The 20,735-nt window shown below is 47.2% G+C and overlaps 1 protein-coding gene and 1 long non-coding RNA gene across 8 annotated transcripts in view; one reads left to right on the top strand and one right to left on the bottom strand.

Moving 5' to 3' along the window:
* plxnb1b (plexin b1b) overlaps positions 1 to 20,735 on the bottom strand; it is a 61,080-nt gene that overhangs the window by 13,903 nt on the left and 26,442 nt on the right. For 2 of the 7 annotated variants that reach the window (XM_072715410.1, XM_072715416.1), the window contains exons 2-13: positions 12,832 to 12,917; positions 11,462 to 12,575; positions 9,794 to 9,976; positions 6,759 to 6,887; positions 6,576 to 6,676; positions 5,635 to 5,767; positions 5,062 to 5,218; positions 4,469 to 4,577; positions 3,380 to 3,488; positions 1,156 to 2,160; positions 688 to 822; positions 160 to 282 (exon numbers count right to left, since the gene is read on the bottom strand). In XM_072715410.1, the coding sequence (XP_072571511.1) occupies positions 160 to 282; positions 688 to 822; positions 1,156 to 2,160; positions 3,380 to 3,488; positions 4,469 to 4,577; positions 5,062 to 5,218; positions 5,635 to 5,767; positions 6,576 to 6,676; positions 6,759 to 6,887; positions 9,794 to 9,976; positions 11,462 to 12,565 (3,288 nt within the window). In that variant the 5' untranslated portion in view covers positions 12,566 to 12,575; positions 12,832 to 12,917. Of the gene's footprint in view, positions 1 to 159; positions 283 to 687; positions 823 to 1,155; positions 2,161 to 3,379; positions 3,489 to 4,468; positions 4,578 to 5,061; positions 5,219 to 5,634; positions 5,768 to 6,575; positions 6,677 to 6,758; positions 6,888 to 9,793; positions 9,977 to 11,461; positions 12,576 to 12,831; positions 12,918 to 14,371; positions 14,427 to 15,490; positions 15,597 to 20,467; positions 20,549 to 20,585; positions 20,607 to 20,735 lie in introns of those variants that run through there. The other 5 variants (XM_072715412.1, XM_072715411.1, XM_072715413.1 and 2 more) reach the window with 5 other exon arrangements.
* Positions 14,336 to 19,129, top strand: LOC111851685 (uncharacterized). Its single transcript, XR_002840076.2, has 2 exons — positions 14,336 to 14,744; positions 15,525 to 19,129. It is a non-coding gene; the product is annotated as an uncharacterized lncRNA (long non-coding RNA).

The raw sequence follows: 20,735 nt of genomic DNA, 5'->3' as shown, positions 1-20,735 counted from the left end.
GAGGGTGAGACATTCAATTACAACTCCGTTTCTGGGGTATTATCAAATACATATAATCCTAAACACCCCAAACTAACAGGTAATATAAGGACTTCAATGGTGAACAAATATAAAATTGAAATGGTCAATTATTCAACATAGAGCTAGTAAGATTCGGACCTGGTTCGACTGGCAGGTGATGTCATAGAGAGAAGAGTCCATCTCATTAACTTCCACATGGGAGTCGACCACAGCCGTCCTTCCCTCAATCACCAGCACACACTCGTATTTCAGCTCCGTGTCCTAGAGCGTTGTCACAAAGAGACGAACATACAGACACACATGCATGTGAACCCTTAACACACACATCACCACAGGGACCATTTGAGATTAGGCACCTCTCAACGGCACCAAGGGCGACGCTAGAATTTCTTTCAGGTGGGGGGGGGGTGTAAGAGTAGCCATGATTTATACAGAGGGGCCAACCTTATCATTAGCATATGTTTTGAATTGGTGAGTGACAGGGGAGGGGGCACTCTTGGGACCAATCAACATTTAGTTGGGGCCTGTACCCTGCGGCCCCACCCCAGTATACTCCCAGTATAGCACAGGAGTAAGACATTCTTAGAGTAATGCTTTTTAGGCAAAACAAACACTGGTGGCTTGATTTCACAGGACCACATGGTCAGGACAACGCGAAGCCTCTACCTTGAAGAGCTGAAGGTTGCGTCCTTGCAGGGTGATCTTTCTCTCCACGTTGACAGGCAGCAGAGGAGAACCCAAGACCGCCTCCACGCAGGGGCACGCCGACACCCCCCGGGCCCAGAAGGCCCCCTCATCCTCCTGTGCTCACAGCACACAGTCCACTTTACAACCCCTTTCCCCAATCGCACCGTTCTCCTCAATGCTGCGGCAGAACAGGTGACTTCAGAGGCAGACGTGTTACAGCAGTTAAAATGGCAGATGTGGTAGAATTAAGGTTCAAAACAGAACGGGGGGAGGGAGGGGGAATTACGAATTTTAAAAACATCAGAAACTTATTAAAACCAAAACAGAAATAAATAATGACAGTAATAATGATGACATCAACAAGGCACACGGAGGGGGGGCAGGCTAACTGCTGCTCTTCCTGGGGAGAGCTTGACACGCCGCCCTCGTCGGCTCCCACTGACTCACCGGCAGGAATGACTCGTACTGGTAGTCTGGGTCCGAGTCCATCAGACGGAGGAAGTCCGTGGAGCCGTGATCCCAGAACTCCCAGTCGCCTGAGAGCAGCACAGCCGCCGCAGACGGGGCCGTGTCGTTCTCTGTGGCCATCCTCGCCGCCGGCTCCTCCTCATGGAGTCTCCCTCCCTGTTCTGCGGGGGTCACGGTGGGCGCTGGGGGGACCGTGACCGCGGGGGTGGAGGTGGGTGGTGGGGAAGTGGTGGCTGGAGGGGGTGGGACTTCAGTCAAGGATGGGGGAAGGACATCTCCGGGGCGAGCCGGTGGCCCCAGGGGGAAGGGAGAGGAGTCAGGAGTGGTGCTAGAAGCTTCCGAAGGGGGTGGAGATTCAGTGGGGGGCTCAGCCACAGGTAGCGCGTCGGTCGGAGGTGTGGGGTCACTTGTGGGGAGGGCAGTCGCCGCTTCCGAGATGGGGTACACTGGGAGGGCCACAGGTGAGGGGTTAGAGACCCTGGAGGTGGGAGATTGGTCATCTGGCAAGACCTGGGGCAAGCCAGTCTCCGTCCCCTCCTCTTGACCAGTGGGAGTCACCACAAAATGGACATTTTCCACAACTGGATCCCCCTTTAATGTCGATCTCTCTTCCAGGTGGTCATAGAGTACGGGGGGAGGCTCTGTCACAGCTGTAGGCTGCAGAAGACTGGCTGGAGGTGTAGTCGGAGGAGGAGCTGTGGGTAGAGTGGTGGTCGGAGGCACCACTGTCGTCGTCGGCTCGGGCTCTGCTGTGGTGGCCGCCATAGTGGTGACTTCAGTGGTTGTAGTACCAGCAGTAGTAGTGGTGGTAGTAGGTATGGTTGCTTTGGTTGTAGTTGTGGTCGTGGCCATCGTTGTGGCCGCGGCTGTGGCTGAAGTGGGGCTGAGCAACTCCGCTGCTGCCGCGGTTGTAGGAGACAGAGTGGCTTTGGGTGTAGCCGACTGCAACGTGACTGTAGGGGGCGCTGCTGTCGGTAGCTTGGACTTCCGGTCGAAGTAAAACACCGACAGGGAAGAAGGAAGCATAGGAGGAGGGGGAGGAGGAGGGGGAGGAGGAGGGGGAGGAGGAGGAGGCAGAATGAAAGCAAAAAAGTGGAAATGAAAAATAAAAATTACAAAAAAAAAAAAAAACTAAAACTGGAACAAAAGTTGCTGAGGGTTCTGCTGTAAATGAGCTGCACGCTGAGCCCCGAGCTGCCAGATGTCAGCGCAGATGGGGTATTAGGTACTGATTGGGTAATGGAGGTGCTGCAAAGCATACATAACAGGAGGTGGGCCAAATGGGCTTTGGATGCATGAATGACTTACCTGTGCATTGATCATGGGTCGTTTGGAGGACCTGACCAGCTCTCCCCATCACTCATTACTATACCAGTTTAGCCAAAATACCAGTTTTAATTTTGCACAGTATGGATTTTTTCATATACCGCGGCATTGCTGAAACACCAGCTGTAATGCTTCAATGGGCAGCAATTATACAATATTGTTTGGTGCTATAGAACTGCTATAGATCGCTGTGCTGCGCGTACTGAGAGGGGACTCCTGTTAACTGTGTGTACCCCCTTCTTATTAACAATTATAACTTTATAGCACAATAATTATCCATATAAAACTGTTTATCATTATAGTATTTGTAGCTACTGCTTCTATCTGTCTGAAAATTTGGATTATGTGTAATATAATTAGGGCTGCAATTAAATGTTCCTAATATTATCGATGTATCATGGTAATTATTAAATTCATGCCAGTTACATTGTTGGCAATCTAAGTATGGTAATAATCAATAACATGTACCTATTTAGCTAAATATTCACTTTTAATCTAATAAAACGTCAGTAAAACAATTCTTAGAGTTATTGACGTACATGGTTATAATCAATAAAACATGAATATACATAATGTAATGAAACGTCAGTTATACCATCACGCTAATTGTCAATTTTACAATATTTCATAAAACACCCCATTTTAAAAATGTATTTGTATTAATGTAAACACTTGCTACTGCAGTAAGGGTGAACTTGGGGAGGGGGGGGGGAATAGTATGCTATACTGTGAAACCATCAGAATCTTAAAAAAAAAAAATACCATGATACAAATTTTTGGTTAGAGCGGCCAGGACCCTCCCTTTGCCTGTCTGGCCTTGGAGGGCAGCATGTGTGCTGGTTGGCAGCAGGTCGCTGTATGGATCTGGTGAACTCACCTGCTCATTGTAAATGATGACTCCTTTCTCACACACTGTCTTGTGTGTGCACAAGTGCTGGTGGACGCACCAGTTACAGCCCCAGCGGCTGGTCACGCACCCACGGCATCTGAGATTGAGTGAGGGGCAAGGCAAGCTAATTGACCATTCAGGATTCAGATATCAACACGTTACTTAAAATCACCAATTTTAGTTATACCTAGTACACTACAACTCATGTGTCATTAGCCACAGATATTCAACGGTTCAGTATAACACAAGCAACAATATGGTAGACTGAGTGTTCAGCATAATAAAAACCAGGCAAAGTTCTTGAAGCAAAAGTGAGTGAACATGACGGCCCTCTAAGAGGAACAGACATTCAACAGAGCTGACAACTGGTGTCGAAAGAAGGGAATCGTTTCGGAGTTTGCTGCTGTTATTTTTGGGAGACAAAGCAAAACATAAATGCACTGAGAACGTGACACAGTACAGGAATGACATCTCTATTCAGCTATGATTTTTCTAAGAACGAAAAACTACAACACAAACTCTGAATAAACAAACCTATTTTACCAGTTTAGGTTTTGTTCGTTATGCGCAGATGCAGGAACAGTTCAGTGTAACTGTCAAGCAATGTTAGATAGATGGGCATTTTGGTCACACAGAAAATATTATGCATTTGTTTTGGGATTGATGTGTGACATGTAACATCATAATGAGACTGGGCTTCTTATTGTACTTCCAGTAGCAGATAACACCACAACTAACAGAGTCTGTTAACTCAAATAAGGCTCCTTAAAGGGTGAAGCTGACAACTGTGTGGCAAGAAGAACATTCACTGGCCGCTCTGCGGGAACAGCGTGCAGCTAAAATACTCTGAAGACAGGGGCTCCCAAATTGGGCCTGAAGCGGCGCTAAAGAGAATAGCCATTTAGCTAAATTTTGTTTGGCTACTTATCCTCTTATTAGGCTGGTGATCAACACAAACACAGTTCAGTATAATGCAGGACAGGAATGGGGGCAGGTCTTGGCAACACACAGGTTCCTGACTTTCCTGGGAAACAGAAATTTGTCAGCAGAAAAATGTGTCCAGAAGCGGAGACTCACGGCATGGTCCCGGAAAGGTGCTTCACGGTACCGCAGTCGTAGAAGACGAACTCCGTCGTGGCGACGGTGACATTGAGATAGCGCAGGGACAGGGTGACCGTGACAAAGTCTGCAAGCAAGACAGCTCTCATCACTATTGACAACTTTGTCAAAGACCAGACCAAAGCAGGGATACGCGGCTTTCAGGACTCCAGGCTTTTTCCGGAAGTTCTTTTTTTTTTTTTTTCTTTCAACTTCACTGGTAAATTTTCTTTTTAGTCTTAAACAGACCAAAAAGCCTCTAATAACTGAAGAACACATAAATCAAAACTCTATTTTTGTTGTTTTTGGGACAAGACTCCCAATGAGCTACAGCCAGGGATCCATCCATCCATTACAGTATCAGGAACCAAAAAAAAATAATCACACCGTACAAGAGTTCCAGTGAACTTTCGTTAAATTTTCAAAACACATTAAGTACACAGAAATTCCTGAAAACGCATCCCATGAAATGAGTGAGTTTTGAACATCTCCTCAATTCTCTATATACACCCAATCTGGAAAACACTTAAGCAGCTGACACATGAAAAGTAGATTTTAAGCTGAGTTGTCACCTTGTCTCTGGTGCCCGAGGGGCACAGTGCTGGTGTCCGGGGAGAAGCAGGTGACTCCACTCCCAGTGACACTGGCCGGACTCTCGTTTTCCTGGAAGTAGCAGGAATATGATTCCTGGCCTTCCAAGTCTGGCAGACCCGGTACTTTGAGGAAAATCTGTGGGGCACATCGTGAAATGAACCCTGGGTAAGATATGACTTAACGCTGATGGTCATTGATGACAGACTGGGTTTACGGTGAAGTTCGGTTCTAAGAAAAGCTACCTCCAGGCTGAGGGTTGCTGCAGTTCCACCATGACCAAGTATGTAGGATTAATGGTTAATATCACCACCACCCAATGAAAAGAGACCATTCCAGTAAATATCTATGCCTCACTGAGACTAAACAATGCAAAGAAAGATTCCACTTGGCCAGACTTGTCTGAAACCTGATTTAAAAGAGAAGAGTTAAATTGTGAAATTGCCTATCAGTCTAACTGTGATTTCCCCTCTCGTGTTTTCCAGTAGAAGGGCAGTGATGTAAAATGACCCAAGCGCAGTGAGAAAGCCCAGGGCAGCATCAAAGCTACATACTTTCCTCTTCTCCTCTCGGCTGATGTTGGACGGGGTCAGACCCTGGATGGCAAGGCAGTGCTGCTCCATGTCGAAGCTCCACAGCCATTGGCCCGGCCTGTCCGCCCGAGGACACTGAGAGCGGCGGCCGCACCTATCACGTTGAAGGGGGGGCGGGTCACATAAATTGGGGCTGTGTGGCTTGATGGGTCAACGCGAGCAAAAGCCCAGTGAAGGTCCTACAAAAGGACCCTCAGAAACATAATGCATTTTCCAACCTCATTTATGAAGAAATTTCTATCGTAGATGGTCATTAAAGGATCATGTGTTACCATAGGGCACTGGGGAACAAAGGTCTAAGTACCAAAAAAAAAAAAGCAGAGTAACCAGTTGGAAAATGATATGTGAAGGTTAGTACTTAAAGTGCTGATGTTACTCAAATAATAGCAACGGATAAAGGGATATTTAGTTATAGTCATAGTATAAACGGTAAACTAAATTGTCTTCTATGAGGAGATATTCCACTCATTTCAATATAATGAAAAGAACGACCCCTCCCACAACAATTGCTCTTACTGATGGGGATGTGGAAGTGTCTGCAGCGTTCACCGTTAATTGCTTTATTTGTTCTAAGGAGACTGTTAATGACTTCCGCTGCAACCAGCAATTATGCACCTCTGGAGATGGGCGGCACCATCCCACCCAGCCTGTTTGCAGTTTGTGTGTCGTTCTCTTTAATTTTAAACACCAGACCTAATTTTAATTTTGCCCTTTTGACAATGCAGGTGCTCTGTGGCAGTTTGTGAGGAAGCAGAGCAGCACCTAACATACACCCAGACTGCCACAGGCATACATAGACAGAATGGCCATAAAGAAAACCATATGGCCAACTAGGGTGGGCCTCTGTGGCCAAGAACCAAAGAAACACCCTATCAGCATGTAGCTGTGTAGGCAGTCCTCACCTCCCTTCCAGCACGCACCAGCCACAGTAAGGGTCGTGGGCAGAGAGGCAGGAGTTGCAGTCCAGGTGTCTGTAACACTCTGCTACGGGCCTCTTCTCCAGCTAGGGTTGGAAGGGTCATTATAAATCCAGGATACAAACGGCGGCTCCCCAGCGTTCCTGGCTGAGACCGAGGGCCACTCACCCTCGAGCTGGTCATGACAAACAAGTGCTCCTCTGCCTGGTCCAGGAACAGGTCACTGCTGATAGCTGCATTGGGCTGGATGGAAACATCAGCATACTCCTCCACCTCTCCATTGGGGCCAAGGTAAACCTAAAGGAGGCCAACAAGCAGCCGTCAGAGTTTCTGCTGAGAATTATTCTCCTGCATTCATGACCTGTAAGGCCAGAGTCTGGTAAGCAAGTCCCATATGTGTGGATATTTTTGCCACTGATCAAGTCCTGGACATTATACTCATTGCCTTGCAAATCTAGTTCCTCAAAATATAGCTCAATGGTTGCCAGAATGAGGTATGCATGACTTCAGTGTGAAACTTCCAGTCGTGAAAACGCTTTGTCAGGCTTGAAATGTGAACTATTTAAAAATGGATTACAGTCTCAAGTAACACCATTTAATGTCATTATCCTGAAGTCCAGCCATCTTCCAAAGTGCTCTAAAACGAAGTGCAATGACATGAATCCGTAAACAGCAGGGTTCCAAAAGGGGCGCTGGCAGCTATAGAAACTGTTTACAACTGAAACCCAACCGAGGATCATTTATTATCTTCCTTGGAGAAAGCGAGAGGCCTAGAGCTGCCCCCCCCCCCCCCCGCTCATGACACCTAAACTTCACAAGACAAACATTTAGTTTGGAAGGTACTACTTACACACCGTGAAACCAACGAGGTGGACCAACAAAAGGCCAATGTAGCATGGTTAAGATATGCGGATAAGGCAGAGATATGGAGATAAGGAAAATGTAACACTAATGTAATATGAGCATGAAAACTTGAAATACAATTATTATACATATAAACCATGAAGTAGGCCGGCTAGGAAGCAATAAAGCAATACTATGACATCCATTCAGAAGCATGTATTCCATTCCAGAACTGCTTATCTAAGGCCAGTCTGGAGTACATCCCACAGAACAGAGGATATGAGACAACATATGAGACAGCCCATCCCAACACACATAGAACACACTCAGGGAATTTTAGAGACAAACCACGTACGTTCACGCTCTTCCCTATTCCTGATCCAGTTTCCGCTCTCTGCCCGCACTGCATATACATGCACGCCCGCACTGCATATACATGCACGCCCGCACTGCATATACATGCACGCCCGCACTGCATATACATGCACGCCCGCACAGGAAGAAGGAGAAGCCACAGTCCCGAAGGCGTCGGGCCACAGCACTAAAACGCCCATACTGTTTATATCATATTTTCAGTCAGAGTCTATAAAAAGAACAGCCCTTAAACGTGTTTAAAGGATCGTGTTGCCGACAATCCGGAATCAGGGCTGCAAGTTAAATCAGGCCACAGTCCTGGAACACAATAGCTGTCATTCCACGGGGTTGCAAAAGGGGGCAGTGTGCAGATGGGGCGGAGCCCCCAACAGCGGCACCCGGGTCACGGTGTTCGCTTACGCAGCCACCGCATCAGTTCTACTGCGTGTCTGGAACGAGTACCTCCTCTTCGTCATCAGCTCATTTTTGGCTTGGGTTAGCGAACTAGCGACGCAGTCATCCGGATGACAAACGGACCCTTGTTTGTAAACATTCCCCCGAGAAAGACTGGGGTTTAAGCAATTGTGATTACAATGAGGCGAACGTAACAGTCTTTTAACCACAGCGCTCCACCCCATCGCCATTGTACGGGGGGGGGGCATATTAGGACAGTCAATAGGCACATTGATTGGGAGCAGCATTTCAACTCTCATCGCTGACATCACTTCCTGCTCAGCCACAGTTCCTCACACGGGCAAGGTCACATCTCTCCTCTCTCCGAGGGGATCTTTCTGGCCATCTCGCCGTCAACGTGAGACGCGCGAAAACAGGCAACGCGTTTTCAGCGTAGTCGGCTCTTCACAAAACAGCCACTTTGCAATACAGGAATGAGATAAACACGGTCAAGCGACGGGGAAAAAAGAACGAGGAGGCTAAACTAGTAAAAGGTAAGAAAAACAGACATAAAAAAAAGACAAAAAAAAAAGATGACAAGAAAAACAGTGACGGCAGTCTCTGCGCCAGAGGTAGCTTTAAGGGCTAATGCAGTAATCGCAGCGGATTGCAGAGGAATGCTGCTGCAGCTGAAACAAAGGGAGTGATCAGTAAATATGCATCGGCAGGCCTATGAAGCAAGCTTCCATTTGTGACCTCTGCTTCTTGGCGTTGGAATAAAGGGAGAAACGCCATATGAGAAATTTAGTTAAACCCCCCCCCCCCCTCCCCAGCACTGCGGGCTACATTTTGGAGGTGAGGCTCGTACCACCCGCCTGCATGCACGCCAGGCGCTATGTCTCAATTCCTGTCCGGCTGGCGTGCATTGCCACCGGCCTCAGAATCATGGCTCCGGACTACAAGATGTGCCAACCTGGGTCACGCAGGACCAAAACGTTTGTGACCGGCGGTCCCGGTCAGAACCAAAACCACAGGCACCAAGTGACGGCCAAAACATCTCAGTGCTGTTTGGGGCAACGTGGGATTTATTTATTTATTCCAAGACAGCTGAAATCTATCCTAAAGCTGCACCAGCAGACAAAATCAAATGCACCTGCAAAAAAAGGAGAGAAGAAAGCAAAACCCATTAAATCCTGAGATTCCCGACAAAGTATTTAAGTCGGGGCAGTATGAATATTTCCTCCAAGGCTGTAACTTACTGCCCTTTGGTAAAAGTTGGGCCTGAGGAGATGAAGAAATGGGTTTAGAGTAAGAGAATCATTTTACGGCTAATAGTGTGAGATTTACAAACGGAGCCATGATGTGTCATGAGGAGTCACAGCCTGCAAGGCATCAGGGATCATCAGGCACCTAATCCCCAGAGTACAGATCCACAGTCACAGCTGGGGGATTTTATAAAGTGAATAGTGGCACAAAACAGCTACCCTCCAAGATTACTGTGCAGCAAACAGCAGCACTGAAAGAGACTTTCACAAGTGCAAAAACAGGGCACTGGGTACGAGGGTTTACATACATAGTGTAATGTGTGTGTATGTAAACAAGAAATTAGCTACCTTCCTCAGCTTGCCCTTGGAGTCTCCCAAGAAGGCGATGGTGTGCCCCACTCTCATGCTGACAGCCACCGCCGTGAGACGGGCAGATGGGCTGTCCAGGATCGACGACTCCACCACGGGCTCCGAGCTGGCCATCGGGCTGGGGGTGTGGTCTGAGCCACATGGGTAGGCATCCAGGGTATTCTGTCGGACAGGGTATGGGGGGGGGGGTAATAATTAACCTCAAAAATGACAGCTACCATGACAAGCAACTTCAGGTCATTCGGATGTAGGAAAACCGTAACACCTGGTCATGCACTGCTGCTCCCACACAGCCCACCACGTACGGCGAGCCAGTCAGCTGGGCTGGCATGGTGCCTCTGATTGGGATACACTGCCCTCACCCTGGGGTGACTCACACCTATACACTCCTATCTGCCTAGGGTTGGCCTAGATTCTCAAAACCAGAACTGTGCAAACAGAAAAGACGGGCACTTTGATTTGGGGCGGAAGGTGAACTAGATTTCATTAAGTGCCTACCTGGAACCCTGTCAAGAATCCCACAGATTTTATGCGTTTATTATGAGAGATCAAAAACATATTTTCTTCGCATTTAATCCTTCAGAGTTAAACCTCTGTCTCCATAATTAAATGTCAGATTTAAGAACCACAAACTACAGTGGTGCAGTTAGAACAGCGGGTCACCATTTTCAGCTCCTTTTATGGTGACAGGGCTCATCCGAAACCAGAGAGGCTGCATGCATGTGCATGGCCTGTGAAAGGACAAATCTCTGCCCCGCGGGACGAAGCCAGTCGTCACTCGCATGTCCTTAAGGCAGAGCCACAGTGGAGTAAAATCCGTGACCAGGGAGAGTCCGGTGACGCATCTGCGGCTCCCTGATCCTTCAGGGATGCTTCTGCTCTGCTAGGCCTCTGTTTCATAAGCGCAGATAATCCCGGCAATCCTATTAAATGTGCTCATACTCTGGAAAGAGGGTGGGCTCCCCACGACGCCAGCAGGGGCCGGACCCCATCATGAGCGCGGACCCACCCCCCCCCCCCAAGTGCTGCTCCTGCTCCCCCGCATTCCATACGAGAGACAATGATACCAAGGCCAAGACCACCCCCCCCCCATCTTCAGCAAAGACGAAGTTACTGACCAGACCGTAATGCCTTTAAACCAAAACACTGTGTACCAGCTGTGAGAAGGCTTTCCTTAAGGGGTGAAAATCAGAGAAAGATTAACAGTATTATAGCTGGGGGGGGGGGGGGGGGCAGTAACAGTGTCAACCAATAGCACTGGAAAATTGGGCCGTTGAGGGTACTTCAGCACCCCCCGTGGTTCTTGGTGGTAATGCAGTATCAACTGTAGGACAATGTGACCATGCCTATGGTTTGAAACCAAAAAGGCAGCCTGTGCTTTCATGCTTGTTATTGTGTTGTTAGCAGTTGACAGTTGATAGCTAAAGATTATACAAAAAGAACTTCAGCAAAGTTTACTGGTGATTCCAACTTTCAGCACTGCAAGCTCAAAATGTCTTCCCATTGCTGTGGTGTCAACTTTACACAAAGCGTACAAAATACCCACGTAAGATGCATTACTTAATTTGACGTCACATATTAGCTTTGCTGCCTGTAGAATGAGCAGCTGTGTCGGGAGAGTGCCGGTCGGAGGGGGTGTCGGCTCACCGCGGGCAGAGTGGCGCAGTTGGATTTGACTTCGTACTCGATGTAAGCTGCCCCCTCCCCCCCGTCTCGGGTGTAGCACAGGTCACGGGTGGAATTGATCTTCCGGTCCAGCTTCTCCAGGTCGAAGACGCACAGCGCCGAATCCTCGCTCGGCAGGTTGGAGGACGCCGCTCGCGTGGCGAACACGCCCAGCAGCACTTCCTTGTCTCCGGCTCCGCCTCCCCGCGTCCCAGGGAGCCCCACTCGTGCCGCCTGGAGCAGGTTGTACCTCTTGCCTACGGATGAGTTGCACACCAGGGGTAGCTCCACGTAGGAGTAGTAGGCGGCGTCGTCCAGGCAGACACGCGACACATACGTCTTGTATTCCCGCGATGAGGACTTGAGGTCACGCCGGTAGAACAAGAAGTAGACGTGGGAATGGCGGGAGAAGGCGGTGACGAAGTGGTGGTCGTACTCGGGGAGCCGGCCGGCCACCGCCAGCTTGGCCGTCTCCTCGTAGGAGAAGACCGGTGCGGAGGCCAGGTTGCGGGTGGAAATGGGTGGGTGGCTGCCGGTGTAGCCCCGGCCCACGAACAGCACCGGCTGGCTGCTCCGCAGCTGCACCACCAGGCCCACGGTGGTGACGTTGGGGTCATTGGCCGCCACGTACTGGGTGTCCACAGGCCTCTCGGTGGAGAACAACACTTCTCTGATGTACTCGAGGTTCCTCTTCTGGCAGATGCCCTGGTAGACGCTGCCACAGCTGATCAGCTCTTGGCTGTAAGGGTCCACCAGCAGGAGCTTGTTGTGGTTGTTGCTGCTCCGGGCCTGGGGGCAGCTACTCTCCAGGATGGGCGGGAGGCACTCCCTGCTGTCATTCACGGGCCCCGTCTCCGCGTCCGCTTCCAGCACCAGCGCCTTGCTCAGCTGAAAGAGGCGGTCCTTGCCGCCCACATACACCCGGCCCACCGCCGGGTCGGGGTGCAAGGCCAGGTGTTCGAAAACGGCGCCGCCATGGGAGAAGGAGGGGTAGTCCTCGACAGCCTGCACGTTTCCCTCACCCCGGAGAAGAGACAGCAGCACTGAAGCAGCGAGGGTAGAGAACAGGACCATCCCAGGTGGCATAGCAAACGGTCTAAAGCAGAGAGGGAGACACACACACACACACACACACACACACACACAAAAGGTAACCATCAAGCACAAGTTCTGTCTTAATATGGCTCCCAGAGCTGTGATCAAGAACAGGTTTGCCCACAACCCCCAGGGCTTCAGAGAGCCGTCTGCCCAGCTGCCAGGTGTGTGGCTCAATGGAGCGATCGGCACTGTTTTCCGTTAAAGTCGGAAGACAAAACCAGAGGCATGTTAGGGCAGCACTTGTATATTCTCACCATCTGTATCCACTGTGGAGTTAAAGAGGCATTTCACCTGGCCGTCCAGGTGAGCGGTGCAATCAAAACATCCAAGGAGGGACAACCTGCAAGAGGGAGAATATGTTTAGGAAGCATTTTAATTAGTACCAAACATGTCCAGCAGATTGTCTATTCTGAATGCCATTAGAATTTTGCACTTGTGAACTGTAAACTAGCATTGCAGTTTACAGTGAAGCTGAAGTTGTTCCTTTAGGAAGCTCCTTTGTTCAGTTCCTCTCCTGCTCACAGCAGGGAGCTTGCTGAGAAAGCTCTGGGAGAATCTCTTTGGAAGGCTGCTGCTTGTCGGAGTAGCAGTGAGAATATGGCATAGCAGTACCCATTTACTCATGATGCTGGGGGAGGATCTCAAACCAATAATTACTGTCCTTACTTTGCCAATGCTGCTCTAACACCTGATGCCACTCTTGCCCCCTGCACAGATGGGAGCAATTTATGCAGCTGGTTTGGCATTTGGGTACATTTTAAGCACATGCAGACATCTCCCCAATTCAGAAATTTTGAGCAGTCTACAAAATTGCCCGTATTTTTGAAAAAATGTTTTTAAAAGATCTGGAGATAGAAAAGGGGAAATTTGGCAGGGGAGAAATTCCATATTCTCATTAAATAAAGAAAAAACAAACATTCTCTTCCTCCACACAACCGGCGTGTTGAAGAACACTGAAAGGGAACCTCCTCTTTCCTCTCCCCATCTAGTTTGCGGCTTTCTTTGACAGCAGCAGCAGCGTGAAAGATCTGCCCAGATGCGGCAGAGTAATGACAGGAATGGGAAACATTCCATGTGCCTGAAGATCCCAAAGATCCATCCTCAGTTTGGGCTTCTTCTGGCATTTTCTCAGACTGATTCTTTTTTGGGAGGAGGAGGAGGTGGTGGGGGGGGTGTCAACGATAACTAGCAAAAAAAAAATTTAAAAATTGAGAATTTATGAGGAACAGTAGCTTTGGCTCCCAAAGGAACCCACAACAGCTTCCTGTCAGAAGTCAGACTCCCTCAACTCCCACCAGTTTTAAATCGCTAATATTTAAAGCTTTTTATCTGGATTTTTAATGGACAGACTAGAAAACACACCCAATACCCCGCATTCGAGAACTACTGCTCTGCCAATTTCCTTTCCCGAAGCTGCAATCGAATTATTCCACAGGATGTCTGAATCGACTGCTTACTCCTTGATGCTGCTCCACCCCCTGATAGGTTTACAGTGATAACATAAGAGCTCATACGGGACGGATGTGCTAATAGGTTTAGGCGTCCCACCCATTTTCTCACATATCGTGCGCATGAGTGCTTCTATTCTCCCGGTGCCTGTGGCAGTAGGGGAGAGAGAGATTATCATTCCTGAAGAACAGCTGCAGTCTATGGCTATCCTCTCTCAGGTGCCTGCCTGCCTGCCACCCCCCCCCCCCCCCCCCAAGATCACAACACACCCAATGACAAAGATGCAGCCACCAGATCTGCAGGGTGGAGCGATGTAACAGCAGCCAGAGAGACGGAAGGGCTCACCTTCAGATTAGCTGAATTACTCATCGTTACTTTAATCGTGACTGAAGTCTTTTACCTAGACAAACACACACAGGGAGGTGTGAGGAGAGCAGGATCATATCAGACCACGAAAGGATGCAAGCACTCAGGGCTGAGCCAAAGCCTGAAACCCGCGAGCTAGCGTGGGCTCCTCAGCTCCAACTCCCAGAAGGAATGTGGCTAATCAGCCACCACAGAGGACAAAAAAGGAGAGAGAGAGGGCAGGTGGACAAGAGAGAAAAATGACAGACCGATCATTACAGAGCGTGGGCATTCTCCTTTCGGAACTCGTTCAATTAACTGCAAAAGGTGAAGGCCAGCTCTCCAATTACTGCATGAACTGCATGGAACTGAGGTCAGTGCCCCATCTGCATTTTACACGGGGGGAGGGGGAGTGGGGGGGACCTTTCTCAAGGACAATGGCTTCTGGCAGAACAGCAACCAATCATTTTCAACGAGAAACAGCATTTTAAGAGTTTCCTCTGCTGAAGCGGCCGTTACTGCCGACCGTCGGCAAAGCCAAGCGTCCTGATTGTGTGTTGGGGAGAATAATCACTCACATTTGTAAAAATATGGAGGGGGGGATCCCACTAATCTATTCACAGATTTAACGGTCAGGTAGTATTAAATAACCCCAAGTACATACTCTGTTTCATTTTCTACAAGGGAAAATTAGCGGTCAGTTTGCGGAGAACACAGACATTTCAGATATGATTGGCGAGCTCCTTGTACACCGGACAAGGCCTCATTCCACAGCCAGCTGAGGCAGTTTGATTTATAATGCAGCCCGAACAAAGCCCGTAACTATGAAAATACACACATTTCTCCCCTATGAAAGACCAGATAACCCTAACCTTGGGATTATCGTGGATTCTCCCTTAGAGAATTCTGTTGACTTTTTTATTATTTTTTTTTTTTTTATTTTAATGAGAGTTTCAGTAGTTCTGTCATGTTACATGCAGCTGGATCTGGTCCCTTTTTCTGTCAGGCAATGGGAGAAAGTTCAGATGACAGACAGTGCTACACTATAAATAACCGCCACTGTGTGAAGACAGCCAAAGAGCTGTCAAGTTGCTCCATTTTAGAAAAAAAGGCACTTACTATGGAATCTTTTGATTTTGTACTGTTGTCTTAGGAAGCCAAGAGCATGGTTTTGTCACATCAAGACCAGCACCAACTGGGAGAAGATTGGTTCCAAGGAAACCAGGATGCCAGCAATCTTAAGCTGCAGACAAGTATGGGAGATCTTCTGCCTGAAGCAGAGGACAGATCAGAGCCGGCTGGTGGCATCTGCTTAGCAAAATGATGCTGAATAGCCTAGAAATAGCATTTAATGACTGCTAATGGCAGCCACTGGTTCAGTGATCGGAATTAGCCAGAAACTCCACTTGAGAATCACAAGAGGTTTCAATGACAGCAGGTCTTTTCTTAACCTCTAACATGAAGTTTCCACTGAATACTCAGTCAGCCAAGCTATTTAAATACATGCAAGTGCCCTATAAAAGGAAAAATTCTTGATTCCTTCCGTTTTTCAACACATCTCCATCCTGCATCCAGCAGGGCTATGAGAGTCGGCCAACAACCATTCAAGTCATTCTACTGAGTGCTCGCTTTTACTGGAAGATGCCACTTTAATGTTTAACAAAACCAATCTGAAAGAAATCACCCAATTTCAGACTTGAGCCTTATTTTTACCTGGACTATTGCTGGCATCTTACCCATAACCTGCATCTTTTCCTACATTTATTTGGAAGATTTGACGTTTTCCCCCCAAGAACACGTGAGAAATCCGTTAGAGCAATAATTGGTTTTCCTAAATCTACTCATGGTAGGATATTGCAACTACACCCTATATAAAATCCTCAAATGATTAACCTACCTTGACAGGTCTGCTCAAGTCCACAAAAAAAACAATCTGCTCAATAGGATGGGTGTGTCATTAAAATCAGAAACCACACCTTGTCCTGAGAACAAACACCGCTATGGTTCAGATTGAGACAGCAAAGATCAGATGCTTACAGGTCGCCTTTATTTACCTTCTATTCAAATTCACATGTATTGGCATTGCCACTGTGTTGTATGTGACAAACAGAATGAACAGAGGCCAGGCATGGCAGTCAGGGTTATGGTGGCAGATGGGAGGTAGGGCCTTCTAACAAACACAAATAAGAGAGCAACTGCGATGAAAAATGCCGACCACCAAAACCAACCCCAAAGCTTTGTTTGAGATGTGGTTCCCATCACACCAAACAAAGGAAAGACTGTTCTATCCATCAAATACGGCAATTTTAGAGAGAAAGTGGTACTCAACTCCAAACAAGATGCCTATTGATGTGCTGAGCAAATATTGGGGATAATGTTTCATGATGTGGTCCTTTTGAATCTGACAGCAAAGTCCAGAAAATCGGGACGCCAACTGCCGCTCTGTAGTTCCGACACAGAACATCTGGCCCTCCCCACTACACCTAAGATGGCTTTGCAAACATCCACAAAGTAGAGTTTTAAAGTACAGCACGATCTCCAGGCATACATCTGCTACTATGGAAAGCGGAAAGGGGCGGCCAGTAGACTGCAATCTTCCCAGGAAACTAGAACGTTCTATTTTGACCAGACCCATTCTTGAAAACAGCAAGCTTAGTGAATGATACTGGAGAAGAAAATCCAGCCAGAGAGACCCAGCTGCATCCGGGGCATTTTCTAGCCTGTGTGTGCACTGCTGGCACCTCCTTTGTGGGACGGAGGTTCCTGGAGCGTGCATCACCATGTTGAGAAGATGTTTCAGAGCCAAAATATTCCAAACAGACTGACACTCAGTCTGATCATTAAAATCAGTACTAGACTATAGTCTGGAGGTCCAAGTTCTAATCAATAATCCCTGAAAAGGAGCTACTGTATTGTACTAGAATAAATTCAGATGAAAGGTGAAAGATGAAAAACATCCTGGTGGTTATTGTTCCAATTAGTACAACTACGGAAAACATGAACCCTTCCACTACTACCACCACTAGACTCATACAACTACACTGCAGCATGATGTGAATTTCCACAAGGCTCCCTCGCATGTTATTAAATCCAAGACCACAAACTGAATGAACAACGGCAGCAGTCTCCGCAAAGCAAAAGCGAAAGCCTGTAGGAGCTACCGCAACGCAACCCGATCATCTACGAAGGGATGCCATACACTAATACAATCCTCTGCCTGTCAGAAACAGAAGCATAGCAAATAGCAGGAGAGCACACAACAGAACAGAGCTGCGGTTTGAGTAACTGGTCGAGCCGGGGGACTGCTGCGGTCTGCTGGGGGTGGGTGGTGGGGGGTCTCATTAGCCAGGCCTCCTGAAGAAACTGCAGACATTTCCAGTATTTGGTGGGGATGCCCATGATTTTGCAATGCTCCACCCATAACATAACTGCAAAACAGGAAATCAAGACTCAACCTTTCAAAATGGGGCGTTTTTAGTGTGCAGAGATAGAAGAGTCAAAATTACTATACTAGATTTTTTTAAATAATTGAAAAATAACCACTAATAGCTAAACCTCCATCGATTCGTGAAACACATACTTATTTGTTTTGACATCATTATCTCTGATATCTGTCCAGATACCAGACATGCTAACTTTCATTAAACATGCAACACACACACGTCCATAGACAGACACACGCATACATAGACAGACACACGCATACACAGACAGACACACGCATACACGCACACGCATACATAGACACACACATACACGCACAGACAGACACACGCATACACGCACACGCATAGACAGACACGCATACACGTACACGCATAGACAGACACGCATACACGTACACGCATAGACAGACACACGCATACACGCACACGCATACACGCACACGCATACACGCACACGCATACACGCACACGCATACATAGACAGACACACACATATACGCACATGCATAGACAGACACACGCATACACACACATGCATATATAGACAGACACAAGCATAAACTAATGGAGGGGATGTAGTTTGATGGTGGGAACCAGGTTTCCAATCTGTTTTTAGAACTAGTGGAGAGAAATTAAACACTTCTCACAATATTTGTCTGTGTGTATAAACAGACACTTTCTGACACTTAATAGGGCAGGTTCAGTTACATGTTTAACTGCATGTTTTCAAAACACCCATTAAAAGCTCCATACTGTTTATTCTGATTCATCAGTTCTCGTGTCGCTTAGAGGGGCTGGAAAAGGCAGCCCATTCATGTTGTTTTGACAGTCTCTGGTATGAAGGATCTGGGCCAGATTCTCAATTTTCCCAAATCTGATTGTTCAAGTTTCATGCCACAAATCTACTGCAGGGAATCATAAATCCAACACAAACTAACCTGGCTGCCTGTTCTGGAACCACAAAGTTCTGTAATTTAGTTCTGCCATCTGTGATATTCAGTTCTCGGTTATCCCGGAAGGTGTTGGCTAAGGGGTTAAAGGAATGTCACGTGGCTGACATCTATAGTTTGTAGTTCCAAGCCATGTATGTGCCTCTGGCTTACAGCAGAGTGTGACGGAATCTTACGATCTGCATAACTGACGTAGATTAGGTGGATATGGAAAATTAAATCGATGGTCTAGGGTAGCCAATACTGATCGGGTAAAAAAATACCTGGATCCGCCCTAATTCTTATCTTTAAGATATTTATGGACATCACTGATGTCTTATATTTCCAATAACCAATAAACTTGTCATCTGTAGTGAAACTGATGTTGGTGGATCTACTTCTTTTGATCTTTTGAATGGTGTGTAGCAACCGAATCATAGGATGCTGGCAGTGAGACATCAGCAAAGCAGCATCGACTTGGGAGATCATGTCCGGCTTTTAAGTAGTGGGTCAGCCAACAAAATTTCACATCCTCCATTACAAAAAATGGCTGATTGTCCAATGCAGTCATCTCCAGTATCTTAGCAGTTAGGCCTACATCTTTATCTTTGGTGCCACTAACTTTGAACACATATCAGCTAGCAATAAAAAAACTGACCAAGTTCGACACATTGGAAGAATCCCGATGTCGTGATTTTTAATGAACATTGACCAATACCGTTATATTAACTGCTATATTGCATCTCTACTATAAAAATATATAGTTTAAAGAGACTGAAAATGGAAAATATGAAATGAAGACAAACCCAAGAACACTTAAATGCCTAAAAACTACAGACATCTATTTAACATCTGATAGGGAATCAAAAAGAAACCTTTCAACTAATATTTTTGCAGCTGTAGGTCTGCACAAGAGCCGTAAAGTCAGCCCTCACTGCAAGGGCTTAAAGCCTGTTGCTGGACAGCAGTTATAGTCAAACCATTTGCTGTTTTATTAACTGTACCTGCAAAGAAAGGCAGCCCTTAGGAATCAACTTAGTGTTTTAAGTGGTGAGGGGCTGATCAACAGCAGGCCTTGGTTCCGGGTAAAAGTTTTACGTGAGACATCAATAATCGCAGACTGGTGGTCAACAGAACAAGGCAAAGGGGATATGAAGTATCAGAAGGCATGACTGAGCTTTTTCCATCACCAAGGCGACAGCAAAACAGGAGAACACCTGGATCATCCCGTATGCCTCACCGACTGACTCACCAGATCCATCTCGGAGCAGTACCACTGCCCAAGGATACAGTTATCCTAAAAATCTACAAGATGGATGAGATGAGTAGCAGAAGCCACACTGGTCCACAGCATGTATTCATGGACAGGTATTGATGTTCATGCCATGTATTACCTCAGAGCTTTTTGTTCAGCTACACAAGATGCCTCCTCGACCCCTAACTAACTTCATTTGCCCTACATTCCAACTGACACTGGACTTCCATGATTCAGCATTTATATTATACAAATTAAATGGAAAGTATAAAGCAATAAACCTTGGCGCAGAATCAAAGGATTTCATGTTCGGTTTTCATTAACTTTTTAAAAAATAAATAAAGTTAAATGCTAAGCACCGCCTTAGGGAACAAGAAGCCTGTCAGCTCCATTTCCTTAAATGTAGAGCTTAATTCAACAAAAGGACCACAAAAGTCAGCTTGTTCATACCTGCTATAAACCTTACCTAGTGATACGTAATCAGCTACCATGTGGGCGCCTAGATCAGCACCCCCATAAATCTCCAGCCCTTATGCGTGGGCCGTTTAAGATGGAAGCAGGGTTATAATTACACACACACACACCACGTCTGGTCATCGCCTGCTACTCTCTTGTGAGTCCCCTCCACACACAAGATGCTCTCTGTCCTCTCACAGTTCTAAAGGAAACACAGAGGGGGGGAAAAAAATCGAAGCCTTAGTAAGGGGCTCTGGAGTCTTCTGCAGGACATATAC

This window comes from Paramormyrops kingsleyae, chromosome 8 (assembly GCF_048594095.1).
Source record: "Paramormyrops kingsleyae isolate MSU_618 chromosome 8, PKINGS_0.4, whole genome shotgun sequence".
Lineage (NCBI taxonomy): Eukaryota > Metazoa > Chordata > Actinopteri > Osteoglossiformes > Mormyridae > Paramormyrops > Paramormyrops kingsleyae.
Note: the sequence above shows the minus strand (reverse complement) of the source record. Positions and strands in the feature narration are given on the sequence as shown.